The sequence below is a fragment of the Ornithodoros turicata genome, chromosome 6 (genome assembly GCF_037126465.1).
Source record: "Ornithodoros turicata isolate Travis chromosome 6, ASM3712646v1, whole genome shotgun sequence".
Lineage (NCBI taxonomy): Eukaryota > Metazoa > Arthropoda > Arachnida > Ixodida > Argasidae > Ornithodoros > Ornithodoros turicata.
In genome coordinates this window covers 12,102,486-12,123,738 of record NC_088206.1, presented here as the reverse complement: position 1 = coordinate 12,123,738, position 21,253 = coordinate 12,102,486, and the positions used below count along the sequence as shown (strand labels likewise).

The window sequence follows — 21,253 nt, the reverse complement described above, 5'->3', positions numbered from 1 at the left end:
GTAGGAGTGTCGGCTGTGTGAAAACAAGGTACGTGTCTCTTTGACTGGAGCTTCCAGACAGCTGTTGTTCACCGCATGATTTTCAGTTTAATCCATGAGTACACGTACTCGACGAGGGCGAACGACCTACGTATTAGTGGAGTCATTACTTCGTTTGGGGTATCTTCGTACAATGTTCAGCGTTCGTTACCTCGGGTACAAACGTCGCGAGATCAACGCCCGGCGCGGTCGTTAACCAAAGCTCATCGCACGTGGGAGAACTCTCTGTATGGCTTATCACATCTCGCACGTCTGACAACGTCGCGGTATGAGATCGATGGGTATGTTCCCCTCGCGGCTTCGTAGACGCGAATAACGTTTCTAGAATGAACCACGGCTTAGAGTCAACGAACCTGTTGGCTGATAAGATTATGATACGAAAGGTTAATGAATGATATGGATTACCGGGCTTTTTTCAATGCTGAATCCGCATCGCGCTGTTATTTACACGTTTGTTAATGCATGTCGTGGCGTTACAGAAAAGCCTTCCGACGAGCATGACGGAAAGCGTGCTTCCCATCATAGAGACTCCCTGTGTGGGAAAACACGCTTTACAAATCAACTCTGCGTAGTTCTTGCTTCGTATCAGACAAGGTTTATCACAAAGCAAGGATAGGGAATAAGCAACGTCTTCTTGTGAGCTTTCTTTAAATATAATAACATATTATGACGTTTGAGGCGCACAGCCAAGGCTTACTATAACAATAATGGTCGTGGATGAAGTAAATAGTGCGAATAGTGAGCCCAGTTTTGACGTGGCACTGACGCTGTCATGATGTGTTCCAGCATCACATGATTACGGAAAGCGCTAACGATATATTGATGTCACAACTTCATGCTAGAAACTCCAGGACAAACATTCTTGCGAAAGCGGGAGTTTTCGGCTAAAGTTCGAAAACAAAAATGTTAAGAACAATGCAAGAAAAAAAAGGAAGGTGGGGTGGGGGAAAGTAGCAGTGTTTTGTCAGAAAACGGCCTAATCGGCATAAAGAACGTGTAGTCGGAGCTTATGTTACGAATTCAAAATTAAGTCCTGCTGAAGCACGAAGATTATTTCAGGGCCGTAATGTTTGGTGGAAAACAGTTTAACAAACGTTTAATTAAAATTTGCACGCACTCTCAACCATTTTTCACAATTGCAATTCGCACACTACAACTGAAAAAGAGAATTAAAGTAAAGTAACCACATTTCTAAGTTATCTAACTCGTGGCAGTCTAAGGATGTATTGGCCCGGACGTGCACTCAATATTGCGTAAATTTGCACTAAAGATTGTAAATCATACCTCTTCCAGGAAGAGAAACATACATGCGTGGCATACCAGCATTTCGGCCACGTGCTCTTTCCAACCTACGCAAACGTGATAAGACGGAACTACTACAACGATTAACATTTAACATTTTATGTGCTCATTTCCCCATCCATAGACGAAGGTCAGGAGCCAATTATCTCGCACCACATCAGCTCAAAGGCGCACGCGATCTTGTCATAGCTCTGTTCCACAATCGCACATTTCCGCACAAAGGCGCAGTGTCCTCTCTTAACCCATTTCTTTCGGGCAACAATATAGATGAATCGATTTCTCATCTGAATTATCTGTGCATGCCACGGCGCGGGTGAGCACGCGATGCGGGCACGGGTGCTAGCGAAGGCGGCCTCTTTGAAAGTTCAATGGAATCGATGTGCATGTCGGCTTTTTGCCATGGAAACTGCGGTAATTCTGGGAAACAACGCCCGGAGCTTAGTCGCGAACGCAGCACACACCGCGTACGCATTTGTTGCTGGTGACTCTGCCTGTGAAGTTGGCTTGACCGTCAGCGCATCCACGTACGACAGGTGAGGTCGCTTCGGAGGGGGGTGAAAAAGGTGCCGCGCAGAGGATTTGCGAGATGCTCCGAGAAGGAGGGCAGACATGGTTCTGGCTCTGGGATATTACTTTCATTGTACTTACACATTCGAAAGTTGCAAATTAACATAGACAAATTTTGGTTCATGTCTGCTTTTCTCGATGAATAAGGCTATACTTTGTAGCATGAGTCCATGCGTGGTCACTGATGCCGTGGGACATGATTTCACGCGTTGTAATGTGCAGCTTTGACGGGTGTTGTAATGTTTGAACAGTTAGCCGGACTGGATTTTTTAAAATTTTGTTCCGATTGATCATTAATTCATTATGTCAGTATGGTGTTGATGGCGTTCCCACTTAAAGGTTTCAACACTTATTAAAGAAATTCGGCATCATACAGCTAGGGTGACTCCAAATGGTGACCCAGCTTTCCGTAATTTTAAATAAAAATTTATTTAGTGCTCGTCCAGTATGTGTGCAAAGGTTTTTAATGACTCTGGCAAGAAAAAATGCTGTGGCAATTAAGTACGCTCATGGTTAATCCTCTTGCTATTAAATCGATTAAGGACGTTTTTTCCTGCAGGAAGCAATTTGTTCAAATTAATGTATCGCGTTCTACATGCGCAGCTGTTCTAGCCGAGATTCCCCAGGGATCAGTTACAGGACCATTTCTACGACATTACTAAAGTGCGTTGTCGCCTATTTTGGAGATGATGACATTCTTTACCCTAATGTTCGCTCCGTTTGTGATCAAGTTTCTGTGCCCAAAGGAATTGTTGCTTGGTGTAACTAAAAGCAAATGGCGTCGAATGCGAAAAATTGTGTGCACGAATATTACTAAAAAAGAACAAGAGACATGTTTTGAAGATTAACACTCACCGCCATTTTTTAGAACTTTTTTTTTACAAATTGAATTGGAACATGCACGTTGACAAAATCCGTAAGGGTTCAGACCAATTTTAGAAAACTCAAAAGTGGTACGGGACGTATTTTACTTCTCAAACTGTTGAAACTCCTGCATCTCAAAACGTTACTCAAATTTAGGCCCTTCAGAAGAAGTCACTTTGGTTCGTGTCTCACGGGGACAGGCCGCTTAGTTCTGTCCTTGACTCGATTGGATTGGAATGGATATGAAAGAAAAATATGGAGAGGTTAGCCCCGGCACAGTCAGGACTGGCTACTCCAAAACGCGTTTGTCTGTCCTTGATCTTTGTGACAAACCTGGTGGAAACGCTGAAGAAGAGGTCCGAAGGGGCTAGGTTGAGGACCTTGTATTAAATATTTATATAAATAGGGATCGGTACATACCGTTGAACCCCTGTAATCACCTCTAATGCATTCCTGGGCTCCAATGCATTCACCATGAGGAGCATGAACTGATTGTAGAGTTGACTCCTTTAATTTGTATTTCCCACAAACAAATGCCAACAGGAAACGCCTATCAGGCTATGGGACGTTCATTTCTAGAGCTCAAAGTCACTTGTGATATTTGTGAATCGTGATATTCCATGCTCGTTTAGTTCTTCCACGTGCCCCTCCACAAGAAGTCCTGTGGTACTTGAAAGGAAATAAATATATTATGTATTAATCTTCCAGTTTCAGTGAAATCAACCTGCAATGCATCGATGAAGTCTGTACAGCAACTCAATGGGCTGCTGCGGTCACTCGAGAATTGACTCAACTACCGTAAGTTTCTCTTCCATTTTCGAATGTATGTGTAGGTGACCGAAACACGTTGTAATGTGACAGTATGCCTCCTTAATCCTATATACATTTTTGCTTTTGGGCAGGGCAGACTGAGCCCATCAGGGTCAGATTCACGTGAACCATTCGGGTTCTGATAGTAGACGGTATCGCGTTGTAACGCACCAGGCGTAATGCATTAAGTATTGTGGCGACTACAGAAAGGCCTTCCGTCAAGCATGACGGAAAGCGTGCTTCCTAGCATAAAGACTTCGTTTGCGGGAAAGCACGCTTTACAAATCAACTCTGCACACTGCTTCGTAAAGGAAAGATTGATGGGGTATCGGGAATAATAAGCAAGCTTTGCTTCTGAGCTTCCCTTAAATATATCAACATAATATGACATTTGAGGTATATAGGCTTATTAATAATGGTGGTCATGAATCGAAGAAATCATAGGCTCATGAATAGTGAATGCAGTTTTATGTGGCACTGACGCCGTCATCTTGTGCTTTTGTATTACATTATTACACATTCCTTACATTACACATTATTACACTTGGAAAATCTGGAACACATTTTTTGTCAGAACTTCGAAGCCTGAAGCGTAACATGTGCTGTGTTTCTAAATCAGCATGACTCTGACCTTTGTGGACGATATGGGAGTTAAGTCCTCACTGTGAATCTCATCAATATAGTTTCATCAAATGACTGCGAGCAGTGAGGCAGAGTTGTTGTTGCTGTACACGGGTACGATCGCCAATTAAAAATCTCGTATCACAAGCCCTTCCCGCCCGGTTGTCTCAAAATAATGCCCAGCGTGACGGTCAACAACACACGCCATGTCTAAAAATAGACGCAGTACTATAAATACGCGCCTGTAGGAGTTCCAGTGACTCATTTATAACGATAAAAGGAGAGCGTATTGCTTGAACTGCAGTATAATTGACGAACACAGGAAAAACACGGACAAGACGCACCCGTGTGTGGCTTGTCCGTTCCGTGTTTGTTCTGCGTTCGTTATATTGTACTCCTTCGTCGTTACGGCAATCCGTGATATATCCCGCAGCACATTAACTTACAAAATTCAAGTATCATCCCACGTGGGTGGCGTTTACAAGGTCGTACATAGTAACAGGAGCTTAGACAATTTTAATGAAGCTAGTGCCTCGGCTTCGGCCAGTACATTGAAAAACGAGTGTATTCAGATATATGTTCACGATTGCTCACCGGTATCACCCGATGGTAGCAAATGGTTCGGCGCATCAAGCTATATCGTTTAACATCGATTCGGTAAATTTGATAGATAGACTCGATCGGTAAATTCGAACACTATATAAGATTGATCACTATCATCTCATCTGCTGCGTAAGACCGGTATACTCCATTACTAACTGCCAGCACTTGCTTTCTGTATCTTTCAGTCTTTGGAAGAATTTCGGGCTCCAATCAACTTCACCGGGCCCGTTAACGAGAGACGATGCAGGGACATCGTTTTTCTTATTGTCTTTTGTATCTTCACGGTATACATGGTGCGTAACATCTTATCTTAAAGCCGACAAGATCGTTTAGGACGAAAATTCGTTACTTACATCTCTTCATCGTATAGACGTGCGTCGTGATCGCAGCTGCGTCGCGTGGCGACTACATGCGCTTCACGCGCGGTGTCGACGACTTCGGCAACATCTGCGGCCGAAGTAATCAGCGCAGAAAATACGCTGACGTTCCACAGTCTGGACAGGACATGACAGCCAAGCCGTGAGTACCCAGACGTCCCGTGCACATCTATCACCTGGTGGACACGAAGTGAAGTACAGTTGATGATGATGATAATAATAACCCCAAATTGTATACTTTTTAGAGAATAATAGTAACTTTTATTTTCACGAATGACAAACTAGCGTTTTACGGGCACGCCTAAACCCAAGAGCTTGTAATAATAACAGCAATGTAATAATAATATACTTGTTTCGTTGGTTAATACATTTAGTTTGATCATATCACAATCGCATGAGTGTTTGAGAGCAGACACAAAAAAGTCATTTTGCGTGCCTTGACGCTATCTGTTTCAATATAGCAGCAGCACTACATTAAACATGGTTATATTGAGATACTAACGACTACTATTATGCAAAGCAAAATATAATAGCAGTAATAGAAATAGTAATGCAGCAGTAACATTGTTCAAGTACAAAAAGAAGTATTTGTAACCGTTTTTTTTTTTTTTTTTTAGTATGTTTGCAGAGCAGTTTTGCAGTTGCAATGCTGACCTGAACGAAATGTACGTGCTTGCATGTACGAAAGCAGCACGTCTGAACTGATTACAAGTAGTAGTTCGGATGTGCGATATTTTATTTCGGAAGTATTTTAAGTCACATTTAACAGTCCAAGCGCATATAGTAACTGGCTAAACCGCAGTTCACAGATGTAGGTATTACTTCGTCCTCTGTTTCCGCCGTGTATCCGTGTAACTGATCCGTGTAACTGATGTCGTCCGCTATGTCCGCGCCCCCTGTGAGCTGTGTCATAAACTATAGCATACACCCGGATCAAGTATAATGATGCTTCTATTAAGGTAACCAGACCGGTTGCAAAACGAAATTACGACTTCGTAACGTTGCATTTTATGTGGAAGTCACGATCCAGCTGCTCGAGTCACAAGAACTGACGACATGGATAATTTCAGCGAAAAATTGAACTTTTTTTTATCTGTATCTAGGTTGACGTGCTTACGCGGCATGGATGTAAAATCGTGTGTTATTAAAGTGATCAAAAATGCAAAGTGAATTCAGGACGAGACGTTACGCGGATGTCAGGTGACCATACTTCACTTAATTAATTACTTAACTAAGTCGTTGACAGACAGTGTCGTGCAGTCCACAGCAACGGTAACACTCGTACGCAGCTGTGAATAATGTACATATACTGAAACAAGATTCCTGCGCTCATTCGTGCTGTCATTGTCCTGCGCACAAAACATTCGATGGGCCGCTGCGATAGTCAATTACACCCTTTCGTACTGACCCAGTCTCCTTTGTGTAGGACAGCAAGTGAATTTTAAATATTCGTGTCGAGCTAATGCAAGACAACACTGACAGCACGACAACATTGATTGAGGAGCAGCGTTCTTATTGACTCCCATAATGAACACAGGTACTTGTTGGTTCGATATCTCAACGGCAGAGGAAAAGAATGCGTGGATTCCTGTCCCAAGGATTTCATGTAAGTCGCGCCATGCCATCGAGTCTTGCTTTTGTCAATGAGTGTTATCTTTTGTTCCTTTCAGGAAAACGTACTTCAAAATCTGCATCAATTCCACTTTTAAGCGAGTGTTTGAAAAGGAAAATATTCCCGATGTAGAGGTAAGCTTTCAGTAGAGTAAGGAGAGGTAAGCAGTGCAGTGCAGTGCCAGTGGACGAGGCTCCAGTTTACTTTCATACTATGACGCAAATTGACGCCCTTCAATCTGTCAGCCGTTCTTATTCATTTGGTCGTTCACTACATTGTACTACTTTGTAGTAAAAGTATGTCCTTTCCAATCTCTGTTTCTCCATTCAGGCGGTCGCTGATGATATCGCTTCACTTTACCTGGAAATAATCTACATGGTCTTGATCGGCATTGGTAAGTACACCGGACGCTTCATTATCACAAAGTATTACCGCATTCTTCGATGTCCTTGAGCGGATGAAAAGTCGCCATACTTCTTGGTCGGCAAGCTAAACAGTATCTGTTTCTGTCGCAGGGTTCACGACTTTGTTCATGGTCACACTGAGGTTTCTGGCTGTCATCGTCGTATGGTTCATTCTCGGAGTCACAGCTATTGCGAGCATTGCAGCTTCTGCTGTTTTCTGGTAAGTACAATTTTGCATATTGCCAAGCAATATTTCTGGCGTGCTGATACGCAGGGCTACCCAAGAAATGCTACAACGCTACGAAAACGCCGGTATAGGCAGTTAGAGGTGTTAAGAGGGCATCGTCTTTTTCTTTTTTCCCCTGAACTTTTGGGCTTTATCGACAAAGAACTGGCTCTAGTGACACTTTCTATATGAGTTTTGACGGTGCAGCCTTCCCACACAGACTTCGAAAGTCTGTTTTTATTCATTATCCCTTCATGACAAGCCTCGTACATGGGTAACCCTGTACGTCCCTAGACATCAGCCGATGAGGTATGTGCTATTGCAGAGCCGTGATCTTTACGAGTGGAACCGCTGTTTATTAGAACAAGAGAACGGCATTTTGTCTCTTATTTTTGGGGTATAATTGGACTCGCGACACTGTTACAGCCTGGGGGCGCGTTCCTCGCCACCTCTTAGCTTCGCCATTTCGCGTTTGCTCCGCCCTCGTCAGCGTAATGCCGGAGGACGTCAAATGGCCATGATGCAAGTTAAAAAGAAAGACAATTCTTTTGTGGTGGCTCAATCGCGGTCACCAACTGTCGAGCCGCACGAGAGCGCATGGAGAAATTATGTTCTACTTTGTCGTCCATTGGCTGCTTGTGTTTTATTCGCGATCATAAAAAACATTACATTTAAGATCTAATAGGTTCATATTGATATTCAGGACATAGTACGATACATAGCTTACTTGGATAATGTACAAGTTTAGTATTTAAAAAGCTAACAGTATTAATTCGAAATACTCTTGTCATCATGCTCTCTTTATTTCTTTCCGCACATGGTATATAGCGAATGCACCTTTATGATTGCGGTATATGCGCACTGGGTCGCCATGAGTGATGCCTTCCTTACTGAAGAGCACATAAAGAGTTATTTTCAACGCCAACGTCGTACATGGAACATATTGCGTCGTTCTGGTTGACAGGGAACGGCTCTTTATAGTGCTCACCCAGCGAAGCGTACAACGTGGCTCGCAGGCTGCTATGGTGATGGGCGAAGTCAACGCAACTTTGCGAATCTGCGACGTGGCTGTGAACACGACCCTGAACATTCCACGGCCTCAGGCAGAGCGACCACGCAGCGCTGGCGGAGGCGGAGCGAAAGCGAACTTGCGAAGCTACGAAATGGCGAGGAGCGCGCATATGGTATCACAGATTGATATAGGGGATCCATCAGCGTCGCGATACGCTTGGACAACCCTGTTTACTGCGTTCAAAAGGCGCGCTGTCAAAGCAGCAGCCCTTAGTTTTCAGCTTTTCAGTGAGAGCTCCGCTATTTTCATTCGCTCATCTTCAGGCATTTTGACTATATTAACTATATTGACTATACTGACTATATAACTACATAACTATAACTATATAACTATATTGACTATATTAACGGCAACGGGCGTCTATTCTGAACGGAAGTTTCCTAGTAACATGGACACTATTGGGGACAACGTAAGGAGCTGGTCTAGTCGGTTAGACATGGCGAAAACGGTGAACGAGACAGACTGCCCGGTCTGAGCCTGTCCGGTGTCGTCATTGTCTATTCCGCTCACCGTTTTCGCCACACCATTGGGATCGGAGGCAATCAAAACAAAACAAGAAGAAGTAAGGTCCTTGTTATCAACTACCACATAAGGTGGTCGTGTTTGACAGCATGGAAGTCATGCGCGCAAACGATGACATGCATGGCGAGGGTGCCAGCACTGGACAGACCTGCAAAACACTCGTCATTGACTTCCACGTGTCGCCACAAGTGGCAGAAGAGGTTACCTGCCATCGTATGCCAGGTATTACCTGCCATACATATTTAAAAGCACATCGTATGTAATCGCGGTACATGACACACGACATCTCGTCACCCTATAAGCGCGCTGGAAAAGCCGGCCCAATAAGTTCAGCCATTTTCTTCCTTTAAACTAACCCGCATGACGCATCAACCAACCTGTGCAAAATGTTATATTGCCAATCACACATTCTACAAACATTACAGCTCGCCATACTCGCATCCTGCCCTCAGGGGCGCCTCCTCCTCTACCTGTCTTCCTCGTGTGGGAATCAAACACGGACCTATGGTCGTCGTTCTTTCTCCCTCGTACCTTACACCCCCTTCTAAATTTCTCCCTCCATGCAATATACCTTGCATGGTCTCTTTAGGACACATGAATACTATCGATCGTCTATCCTTACAACATATAGCCTCCTTACCGTGTGTCTCGCCCCTCTCGTTCACGACAGACAAGATTCCGACACGTACGGACAGCAAACCGTTGCATGCCATGTTTACCATCAGACGAAAAAGATCGTTTTAACAGACCTTATCTGACATCCATTTTCTTTCCGTACACAATGAAGGTACCAATGGGACACGAAGAACAGGGAACTCAAAAAGCTTCCGCTACTGCATGAAGAACGGGGTCTTCGGGAGAAGCGGCTTTCCTATTGGCTGTTCGCGGCTATCATAGCTACGATCTTTATGGTAAAATATTTTTCGTAGTTGTCTTTGTACTTCACGACTCCGTCACTCGATCCTTCGAGTGCAACAACATCAACTTTATTTAATGATTATTATTTTATGTCCTTATTTATTGTCCTTATTTAATAATAGGTTCCGAGTGCTGTCGAAACGTTTCCTATTAAAGTGGCATATTTTGTTCTTTGCAGGTGATTTTGCTTCTGATGTTAATCATCATGCGAAAAAGGATCAAAATGGTACTTTTTTCATCACCTTCCACACGTTGAACCGTACCAAATAGGAATATCGAAGAAAATATTTACAACAGCACACGCAATTTTGCTAGAAGCCCGCCCGGCGCTTATATGTGTTCACGGAGCAGAGGAGGTCGAGCCTTCTTTAGTCTTGAGCCTTAACGTTTATCTTTAATCACCATCCAACCTTTTATTTTTAATATTGAGGACGTTTGTCCTGGTCTGACCATAATAATGACACACGTCAGTGTTTTTTTTTTTTTTTCAAATAACCATAAAGCCATTCAGAGAAATCGCCGGGTATTCAAGAACACATCCATATATATATATCTATATTTTTTTTTCTAATTCGCAATTTCCATAGATTATCTTTCTTGACTGCTTCAGATACGCACAATAATAACTACTAGCAATGTTCTAGCGTATGTTCAAATCTTCTAAAGCTCCTCTAACAAAATTCGACCCAGGTCACTGCGCTGTTCAAAGAAGCTAGCGTAGCACTAGCTGCCATGCCGGGACTGTTTCTGCAACCCTTACTGGTAATGATATTCCTCACCTCTGGCAGCACATAATCTCACTAACGGTACCCACATTATTCACTTGTGTTCGCAGACCTCAACGTGTATCATAATCTTTGCCATTCTGTGGCTGCTAGGCTTAATCTGCGTCGTGTCCGTGGGTCATCCTTATTTGGATAAGAAGGTCAACGTGGTGAAGTACGCTGCAGATAACTTCTTCGTGGTACGAGTTATTCCTTCTTTGCGTCACCCTGCCTAATATTTCCGGCATTCTGCTGACTAGCATCGCTAACATCATTCTTCGTTTACAGGCCATGTTACCGTTCTACCTGTTGCTCTTCTTCTGGCTAGTGCAGATCATCCTCAACAGTCAGCTCTTCGTTATTGCAGCGTCTGTGTCGTCGTGGTATTTTACCCGGTAAGTCGGTTCCAGCCATCCGAGCCTCAAAGGCGCGACAACTGCAGTGTGGTCTCCCATGGATCATCGATATACTGTAAACGTATTTTTATTCACGGTGCATTAATTTTCGCGAATCGCACATTCAGTCATTTGCGAAATTATTCGCGTGTATTTGATTTCGCGATTCCAGGGCTGTTTCCTTTCGCGGGATAAACGTCAAGCTGTGTTCGCCAGTACAATTTTTTCGCGACTTTTGAGCGGCCGCGAAATTCGCGAAAATTAATACATCGCGAATAAAAATATATACGTTTACAGTAGTTCATTCCGCCGAGAGAATTTTTGCATTTCAGTGTACCTTTAAGTATGCACAGTTTTGCGAAAAAAAAAAACAAGTTAGCAGAAGCAACAAACGATACAAGCAACACGATATCAAAACGACACGAACAACGACAAGCGAAGACAACCTATATGATAAATATGGTGTGCCCATTATGCTGAAACAATCGTGATTGTGGCACAAGTGGTGTTAATGCGCTAGACCCAGAAACAAATATGTTATTAATATAATTCCTGGCTTTTCGCCGCGAGACAACTGTGATCATCAGCGACCCACCCACAGCGGTCTGTCTGTCGATTACTGTATATATATGTAGTAATTTTCGCGCGTTTCGCGAATGCTAATTTTCCGCGAAATCCCGCGAAGTAAGCGACACCCCTAAGAATTCCGCGGTGCAGGATCGATGTACCGCGAAATTAAGGTCCCGCGAAATATGCCTCAAACGTGCCTACATCCGAATTCGCGCATAATTGAGACCGCGAAATTAACCAGTACAGTAATTTCGCCCATGCACCTGTGGGTCTTTTAACGTTCCTCGTAAAGCTCAATGAGCACACGGCACACCGTATTTAACGTCCCTCGCGAAAGGCGGTGTCAACCTTTACAATGTCACCAAGTTACTGGCGTCTTCGGCCGGGTTCGAACGCGCAGCCTAGGGATGAGTAGGCAGGCACGCTATCCACCGAGGCAACTGATCCACCGAGGTCGGTCAAGTACGCTCTTCGTTGGCATACTTTCAGGGACAAGACACACATGAAATCACCTGTGACGACCGGCATTCGATACCTCGTGTGCTACCATTTAGGGTCCATCGTTTTTGGATCTCTCATAGTGGCCTGCATCAAGCTCCTGCGTGCTCTTGTCAAGGCCATTGAATATTCGTGAGTCAAAACGTGCAACGTCCTTGTCGCCCTCTTTCGAGACACATCCTATTTGCTGGTACCTGGAAGTAACTTCCTTTCCGCTTCCTAATTAGGATGAAGCGCGACACGGAGAAGGTGAAAATCTTCGCCCGAATTTGGGAAGCAGTGTGCCAGTGCGTCCAGAAGTTCCTCACTTTCGTTAACCGCAACGCATTCATCGTCATAGGTGAGATAACACGGAGGCTGCAAGGACCGCCTGCAATCGCAACGTCTTGCTTTATAGATTATCAATAGAACGCAACCTCATTTACAAGTCATTTGTCTCGAAAAACTGACAATACAGGTCGGTCGGTATACATGCCGTTTTCACTGCTTCCGGTTTGGTGCCAAAACGACATCCGGTTTCCAGCAGACACGCTCTGCGCCAACCACTGTGCCGATTCATACACTTATCGCTTCTGTTTTGAGGATAGAGAGGGTCGTATGCGCCTTTCTGTGGCAATTCAAATTGCCGCAAAAAGGCTTACGCCTCCTGTTTTCAACAAATCAGGAAACCGGAAGATATAATTCTGCATGGCGGCTGGTTGCGAGCGTCCTTAGTCGCGTATAGACCGGAAGTCTTCGTGGCACCGGAAGTTGTAGCAGGGGTTTGTTTATGTTTACCCAAGAATGCCATGTAGTATAGAGTCACAACTATAGAGTGTGTTAGTAGAGCGCTGAAGACGTCACCATGAAGTTATCATACGTACCGGAACCAATGGTAGCGTGCATGTCTCGGAGTCTTATCCGTTGATTGGGTGCGGTAGCTAGGATACTTCAGAAGCCATGTTGTCTACGGTATACTACAACACTCTCTTATGGCGAATTCGGGAGGTCATTTCGTGGCAACACTGCCTAGCGCTCGGAAATTGCTAGTCTTGCGCCCGCGCTGGATCACGTGACCTATGCCACCCGAACATGCGTGTCAGGATTCTAGCGGTTCTGGTCGCTTGGATCCCGCTAGGGGCATCGCGGTCGATCGTCTTCGGGTTTCGTCGTCTGCTAACCCACGTGAACTTCGACGTGCGCGCCAATTTGGGCCCTCGCCACCCTCGCAGTGCGGATGTGACGACACCGGATATAGTTGGGTAACCCAAGTGCTAGCTGGCAAATTCCTGGCGCTCGGAAAAAGCCACGCGAAAATGCGAGATCGCTGCGCTTCCCCCAAGCGATCATGACTGTTCGGGACCTGGCAAAAAAAAATTGCCACGATATGACTATACCCCAATTCGCCATTATATCAACTTCAAAGGGGCATGAACCATGGAAACGTCGAATGTTCACGGGAACGCACTGCGCATGCGCATTTCTCCTGTGCTGCTGCTCTCTCTCCCTCGCCCTTTGGTTGAAAACAAATACATTTTGCTTTGACAGTGCGAACCTCAACCAGAGTTACATAAAAGACATCACACGTTTCCTTATGGTGCTCAGAACCCCCCAACAAAATATTTCAATTAAGTTATTGCAGTTACATTTCAATTTCCATTAAAGCAATGCTAGATTAACTGCAATTATTTATAATTGAATTTCTGATTCGAGACAAAACTTGTTCACTACTTTTGACCATGCCTCAAAATAGTCTTCGTATACCTTTATCCCTGTCGCACATGTTTGTGATGCTCATCCACCGAGGTGTGATATAGCTCATGCGTTCACCACTGTGAAACCAAATCCAGATGGGATCATCCTGTCGTTTTTTTTTCTCATTTCTCCCAAAAATTAACGACGCTCTGCTGGTATAAATTTCGTATTAGGCATCCGTACGTAGCTTACAGTAGAATCGAACTTCCGTGAACTGAACTAAGTATCTGTCGACAGCTTCAGGCAGGGAAAGTGAAGTGGATCCTGGGGCTTGCCTTTGTCTGTTCCTCCTCAGTAACGCTACAACACCTAACACATATCGCCATTACGACGTACCGAGTGCTCTGAGTGAGAGCTGTCTGATCTATTTTCAGCGATCCACGGCTATTCATTCATAACGAGCGCCAAGCGCGCTTTCACCCTCTTGGCTCAACACGCAATGGACGTCGTGGCCATCAACTCAGTCGGGGATTTCGTCCTATTTCTGGCCAAAGTTGCTGTCACTGTCTTCACGGTGCTCTGCGGCATCGAAATAATGAACGTAAGCAAAGACATCGTGTCATGTGCGCATCACGTGTCACACGCATACTAAGCACGCATGAGTAGGAAACTATATACTGGCATGGAGAGCTAAGGGTTTCCAGGGTCTGTACCCTAGCACACGTTCGATACCCAGGGGCTCTCGTTCACTAACTCGCCGACATCTTTACGTTTTATGTTGAGATTTTGTTAGTGGAAGTTAGCAAAAAAGTTATGTACAAAGTTTGCTGAAAATCGAGCCGTTCGAAGTGTGCAAATCCTGGAGAATTCCCTTTGAGAACCACAGAATTTGCTTCTATGGCATTACAAGAAAAAAATAAAAGAAGAAGAAAAACAAATATTACAACAGAATGCTGATGGTAAGAAATAATCTGCCATTAGCATCAAGTACCTCTTTAAATCCACTGTGCGGTGACACGCATTATGAGGTACAGGCAGGGAACTGTACAAATTAGAAGCAAAGACCGCTCGGGAACACACAAGGAGCTTTAATAGGAACACCAACCGGGCTAGGGAGTGTCGACGATTCGACAAGCAGCGTCACCTATATCAAATGTGTGTATTCATGTGTGTGCGTGACGGGGAACGCCAGAGAGCTCACAAAAAACACGTAAAATGAGATCCTGGCTATAGGCCACTGGTTTCATTTTCACGGCTGCCTGGCCTGCCACATAATTTCCCGTTTTCCTTCCTTCGTTTATACTCAACACCAGGTCTTCAAATACCAACATCGGCTTCCAAGTTTTGTTCTATATCGCGAAAGTCCACGAGACATCGGTATGAAACGTCGTCGTCAAAACAAGGACGAAGTAGTCGGACATCACTCCGCGTTCTTCATGTCATCGTCATCAACATCATCGCTCGTTCAACGTTCTTTCCCAGTTTTCGCCAACGTTCCGTTGAAGGCCACATCATGTGAGAGTCAGTGGCGTCACACCGACCCTACAACCCTTGAAAATTCCTCGAGCGGAACACGACTTCTCACAAGGATGCCGCAACCCTTCGGCGTTAACCTGTCCTGCAAGTACCTTCTGATTCCCAGTCTCATCTGGCTCAGTTCCTTCGTCGTGTTTGCAGCGGCTGCTATAACCCTGACCATCAGTGTCAACCCCTTCTTCTGCTTCCTCTTTATCGCCGCCATTCTAGCATCTACGCTTCTTGCCGATCAGTACCGCTTGAAGCACATGGTAATCTACGGCCCGCTCAGCGAGCCGTTTTTGGAAACTGATTCTTCAGTCCGCCTCAACCAGACGTCGCCGGTCAACACTCAAGCTCGCGTCTTGACGCAAGGCGTATCGTCTGAACCATGCCTATGTCCGAGGTCTTACTCTCTGCCCCGAAGGTCGTTCTCGTCCCCGAAGCTTTCGCCAAGCGAACGGTGTCTTCGTGCATCAGGCCTCCCACCATTTTGCTTTGAACGCGACAGCGGCAGTCCTGAGGTGAAGACGCGTTCGAGGAACGCATCACCCACTTTCAACAACGCTATTGTCTACAGCGTGTTTGGTGACGGCTTGCCAACATGTCCGGGACCTTTGTTTTTGAGGAGCGGACGAGCTCTGTTCGTTTACAAGACCTGTTCCGCAAGGGGTCAGAGAATAACGTTGGCATTCCCTGAGTTCGGGCATAAGGATAACGCCAAGATGCCCATCACACGGCAAGATAGTGAACATGCGTTAGATGATGGATTTACGTCTGGGGATAATCAAGGACCACCTCGCACTCAAGAAAGCTCTGAGGCACTTGAGGATTCCTCGAAGACAACGCACGAAAATTACGATTCACATCTACCACGTACCAGCAAAACATCGCTTGGAAGTACTAAGCAAGTAACTGGAGGCCTCGTGGACACTAACTCTCCTGATACGTTCAACCTTTCTGCAAAGGCGACGACTCCGCCAAGACCAGTTTCACCTGTGCTTCACAGAGCACCGTCACCGCAACCATCACCTAACATGACTATAAACTCTGGTTGCCCTAGCGCAGGAGACACTGACGCGTCCGCCGACCTCAAGCAATGGCAGCCCGAGAACAACGATTACGCCTCCTGCTCTTCTCTCTGTCCTGATGTCCTAGGCACACGTCAGGACAAAGAGAACGTCTGGAGATCTATGAGCTGGAGTCCGATTAGTTTGAGCACGAGTAACGACGCCAGCGAAGCTTCCATCGCAAGCTCTGGCCGTCATCAGCGAACTTTGGTGGAAGTTCCCGAATGGGTCATCGTCGAGGTAGGGAATCTCGATGGGGGTGCCGAAAGCGCTTCCAACGACTCATTGCGGACGAGACCGGGCGCCGTGACGCCCTCTGGCGTGTCTCTGGGAGCACAGTCAGCGAAGGACGAAGGAGGACTCGTGGCAACCGCGTGTTCGATGTCACTGCATGACGTTGAGTCGCAGAAGGCTACGGGGGCTCCCAAGAAGGCCAAGAAGTTGAAGCTCATTCCTCGATTTCTCAAGTGGAAGAAAAAAGAGAAAAGGCAGAAGCGAGCTATATAGCTCGTGTAATTTCCTTCCCACTTAGATCGATGTACATCTGTACGGTACTGCCTATGTAGTTTCTTGTAATGCTAGAATATGTGCGATTAACTCTTCAGCATTCACTACAACGAAAATTAATACGTCGATATGCCTGGATTTTGTAACGATAGGATGTAATGTCTTGTAGTACATGTGTCATCGACAAGAAGTCCTGTTGTTGCATGCTTATTGTCAGTACTTCAGTGCCTCTCATACTCATCTCAGGAATGTAAAACAATTACTTTTTTTACGATGACCTGCTGTTGTGTTATTGGCTCTTCAACAGCAACACCAGGGTGTGCACTACAAGTGGGTTCCAGTTTTTGCCGGAGCCATTCTCACCTACTTCGTAGCGGATAGCTGCATCTCAATCTACGAGGTACGCTTTGCTAATGCTTACAATGGCATGTGTGCAAGGCTTATTTCCTTTTCGGGTACGCTTTCGTCAAACCATGTGTTACTGCCTACAACCTCACTTCACTGCCTATGTTTACGGGCTAAATATCGGGCCCATATCTGCATCATGTGAGCAATATAAGCATTGGCAGCGGAGAGTCAAAATTTGTAAATAAGTGGAGCAGGATGTTCAAGACTAGCCCTTGCCACAAACCACACGCTGCGCTGCCCAGTATTTTCTCATAGAGCATGTATCTCTGCCTCACTATCAGGTACGCGCATTCGCCACGGATTTATTCCAAGTTACTCATCTAATACGCTATCAATACAAATTTATGCAGATTTGGAAAACTACGTACAGACAGAAGGCTACTAGAACACTGTCTGTTATGTCATGAAAGGTTTGCATATCAGCGGGCTATGCGGCAAGATATGGTTACATCGAGCCTGCAATCGAACCGCAATAAAACGTGTATACCTCACTTGCACCAAATTAGCGACTAGCGGAAAATAGCCGGGGGGCTTCCTCCGCTGTGGAGTCTTCAATAGATACTTCAGTAGATAGTAGTTTGTGCTGAGAAGGCGCTGACTGCTACTCTTAAGGCTAAACTATATGGAGCAATTTTTGAGAGCGATCGTCGCACCAAGCGCGACGAGGTGGCTTGTCGAGTCCCGAACGGTAACGTGCGACAACAGAGCGGCATCGCCGGCCTTTTGCACGACAAGGGTGCGTTATCGCGCGACGCGAAAATCGCGCTGGTTGTCGCTCCATATCATTTAGCCTTTAATCATTTGCGCTTTCATCGGGCAGAACGGCATACCCTTACCATTGGTTGACATGCATCTAACACGTCTACGATGTATCATAAAAGAAGGTCTATCGCTTGCTTCCATTTAACGTTGATCTAATGGGCTTCCAGATGACCATCGACACCCTATTCGTGTGCTTCTGTGAAGACTGTGAGTGGAACGACGGTGTCACAAAGCCCTTTTTCATGTCAGACACTTTCAAGGTGAGACACTTATTCAGTACTGGTTTTAGCCAACGCCACCTATATAAAGAAAGCCTACTTACAGGGGCACCAAAGTGCAAAATATATCATGGCGGAATAGGAGATATGCAGTTACCTTGACCGTAATACAAAAGGAACGGAATTCATCCGTTGCATCATTCGTGGTTTATGATCGATAGAAAAAACGCAATTTCCGCTTTCCATGTTTCTCTCCTTCTCAAGAAGCACGGCAATGTGGAGCGGCCTGTCATTGGTCTTCTCAAACGATTTGTCCAATCATCGCAGGAGATCGTTCAGAGAATGCTACCGAAAGAACGTCGCGATCGGTTGACCAGTACTATACGGCCGCCGAAAGCACGTCGTGATTGGTGGATTATTCATGCATACGTCACGTAAATTCCGTGTTAGCGCCGCGAAGCGACTGTGGCTATGAACGCCGTACAGACGTGGACAGATGGAGAGAGGACAGCAGGAAGGAGTGGAGGACGGAGGGGATTAGTATGATTCCTGGGCCGACTTCACGGGGAACTGTGCCGACACCCGTCTGGTGAGTCCGATAAGTCTCAGAAAGTCTGGGAAATCTCAGACAGCACAGCCCGTGGCAGGATTCGAACACGCCACCTCCCCCAGTCTTCAGCACCACCTTGACTACCACGAACCACCGGATACTTCTTTTTTGTTTTTTTGTTTTTTTGCCCGCTCTACAATGCCGCTGGTGTCTTCAAACTATAAGCCTTTCCATATCTAAGTGGGTATAGTTTGCAGACGACACGTGCTGAAACGTACAGAGAGAGCACAACCAACGCCACCTATGGACTAAAGATCCGTAGTCACAAGTGGTCACACAGCCGCAGGCCTTGTGCATCTAAGATCGTCTGCGGCGTTTGCTTGTAAAGAACGACACCACGGCTTTACGTTAACTTCGTTACTTCTTAAACGTTACTTCTTTACGTAACGAAGGGAGCGAAAGGAGCCACAAAGCAGGTCTTCCTTATTCTAGATGGCGTTTGCAGAACCGTATGTGTTGATACGGGAAACTTTCTCTTGCAGGAATTCATTGAGGACAGCAGACGGGATTGCACAACCGAGCCGAAACAGTTCAAGTAAAACCTGCACTCGGGACAACGATACAAATAAACAGATACTTACGTTAACAAATAAAAATATTAATATTGAGGCAGTCTTTGGATGGGGAGCTGAAAGGGGAGTCCGAGGTCGACATTACGAATGGCTGTACAGGGAACAGGTAGGTGTTAGGAAAACTTTTTATACGTTTACAAATGGTTCGAGAACTCATGTTTGATGGATGAAGCGTTTGTCCCTTTGGCACTGGTGGCAATTTATCATGTTGGAAAGCGAGCAGCCCCTGCGGATAGAGTGGCGGTGTAGCCGCGTTATGATCGTAACACGAGATCGTAAGAGAACGTAAAAAAGGACCCGAAGAAAAACAAACTGAATTGATCTTAACAAACCGGTTGCTATGTTCTGCTCTAACACGCAGCTTGTAAACTGCTCAGTCAAGTGCTCTAATTCCTAAATATCATTTGGTAAGTATCTTCGGAGTACTTTTCGCTGTGTAAATCTCATTAGGACTACACCGCTATGTCTTCGTGCAGTTCTACGAACGGAAGTTGGGCCATAAACCGCCGAAGGCTTACGTTACAATGAACAATACGCGCAAGAAACGTCATGGTGGTGTTGAGGGAACAGTGTGCCTAGTAGGCCACGCTGAGGCAGGCAACGTCACGACTATCGCTGGGGGGGGAGTTCGTGCGTCCTAGGCCGACTTCACAGGGATCTGTACCGACATTTGTCTTAAAGCGTGTGGGAAAAACCCAGAGAAATCACCCAAACAGCGCATTCAGCGCCCGGATGCGAACCTCAGTCACCTCCCAGTCTCGGCAACTCCTCAACCGGGAATCATAGTTCACCATTCCATCACTCGTGAGGTCCCGGTAGAGAAGCTCGGCAATGGCACGCCACCAACAAAGTGACGACAGATAGAGAATCAAAAACTCCCGCCAAACGATATAGTGGTTCTGATAAAATCTCATAGATGGCGCCACACACAAAAGCCGGCGTTACCCGCCAGCGCTGACGTGGCGCAATGTTGCGCATCGAAATATCCGTATGGGCGCGTGTGCGGCGAAGCGCTGTCGCGAATGTGAACGTGACAGATGCCCAGTAGAGCGCGTTCTCTCCCATGGAAAAGGGGAGAAGGCAGATGACAACCCAGGTGTGCGACGGCGGCTGCTCGTCTGCTGTCACTAAGGGGAACCATCCCTCCCTTACTGGGTGGGCGCTCTCATATGGTGTTGGAGAATATTGCCCATGATGTAACATTTATCTGGGCAATAACTGCTCACTTGAACACACTAGAAATGCATATTTGTACGTCAGTATTGACGCAGAAGCTTAATACCCTTAAGAAATCAATGAAACTGGGCGAAAGTGAGACTAGAAAAATGAAATGCCTTCTTCCTGAACGGAACTGACCGACTAGACGTCACTGGTCGCCGTGACTTCTTGCTGATATCTGTGACGGCTTCAGTTGCTAGCATTTTAGACTCTCTCCTCTTGTTTATTGTTGGAAGCTGGCTCCGGGAATCTTGTAGAAATTTCACAAAATTTCTTTTCGCATCTCTAGCACGGGCCAGTACTCTGCCACTACACTGGTGACACTGGTTTAATTCAAACCTTCTTTCACAGAGGTACACTCGCATGTGCTTCTCTTTTATTATACTTATCCTCTCTCTCTCTCTCTCTTTTTTTTCTTCTTTTCTTTTTTTTGGAGAGAAGCACTTAAACCTCTGCATGCAATAACGGGATAGGTCGGAAAATCCCAACCTGACCTTCCTTGACTAACGCAAATGCAAAATGTGTAACATGTATG

At 45.6% G+C, this 21,253-nt stretch overlaps 1 protein-coding gene and 1 long non-coding RNA gene across 2 annotated transcripts; both read left to right on the top strand.

Moving 5' to 3' along the window:
- Positions 1-7,325: 7,325 nt before the first annotated feature.
- Positions 7,326-10,184, top strand: LOC135397642 (uncharacterized). Its single transcript, XR_010423685.1, has 3 exons — positions 7,326-7,419; positions 9,807-9,930; positions 10,116-10,184. It is a non-coding gene; the product is annotated as an uncharacterized LOC135397642 (long non-coding RNA).
- A 461-nt stretch (positions 10,185-10,645) lies between these two features.
- On the top strand, positions 10,646-19,536 carry LOC135397641 (choline transporter-like protein 2). Its single transcript, XM_064629252.1, has 9 exons — positions 10,646-10,699; positions 10,773-10,901; positions 10,990-11,096; positions 12,156-12,296; positions 12,392-12,504; positions 14,273-14,439; positions 17,238-17,330; positions 18,268-18,360; positions 19,411-19,536. The coding sequence occupies exons 1-9, from the start codon at positions 10,670-10,672 to the stop codon at positions 19,465-19,467; spliced, it is 930 nt and encodes a 309-aa protein (XP_064485322.1). The 5' UTR covers positions 10,646-10,669; the 3' UTR covers positions 19,468-19,536.
- Positions 19,537-21,253: the final 1,717 nt, after the last annotated feature.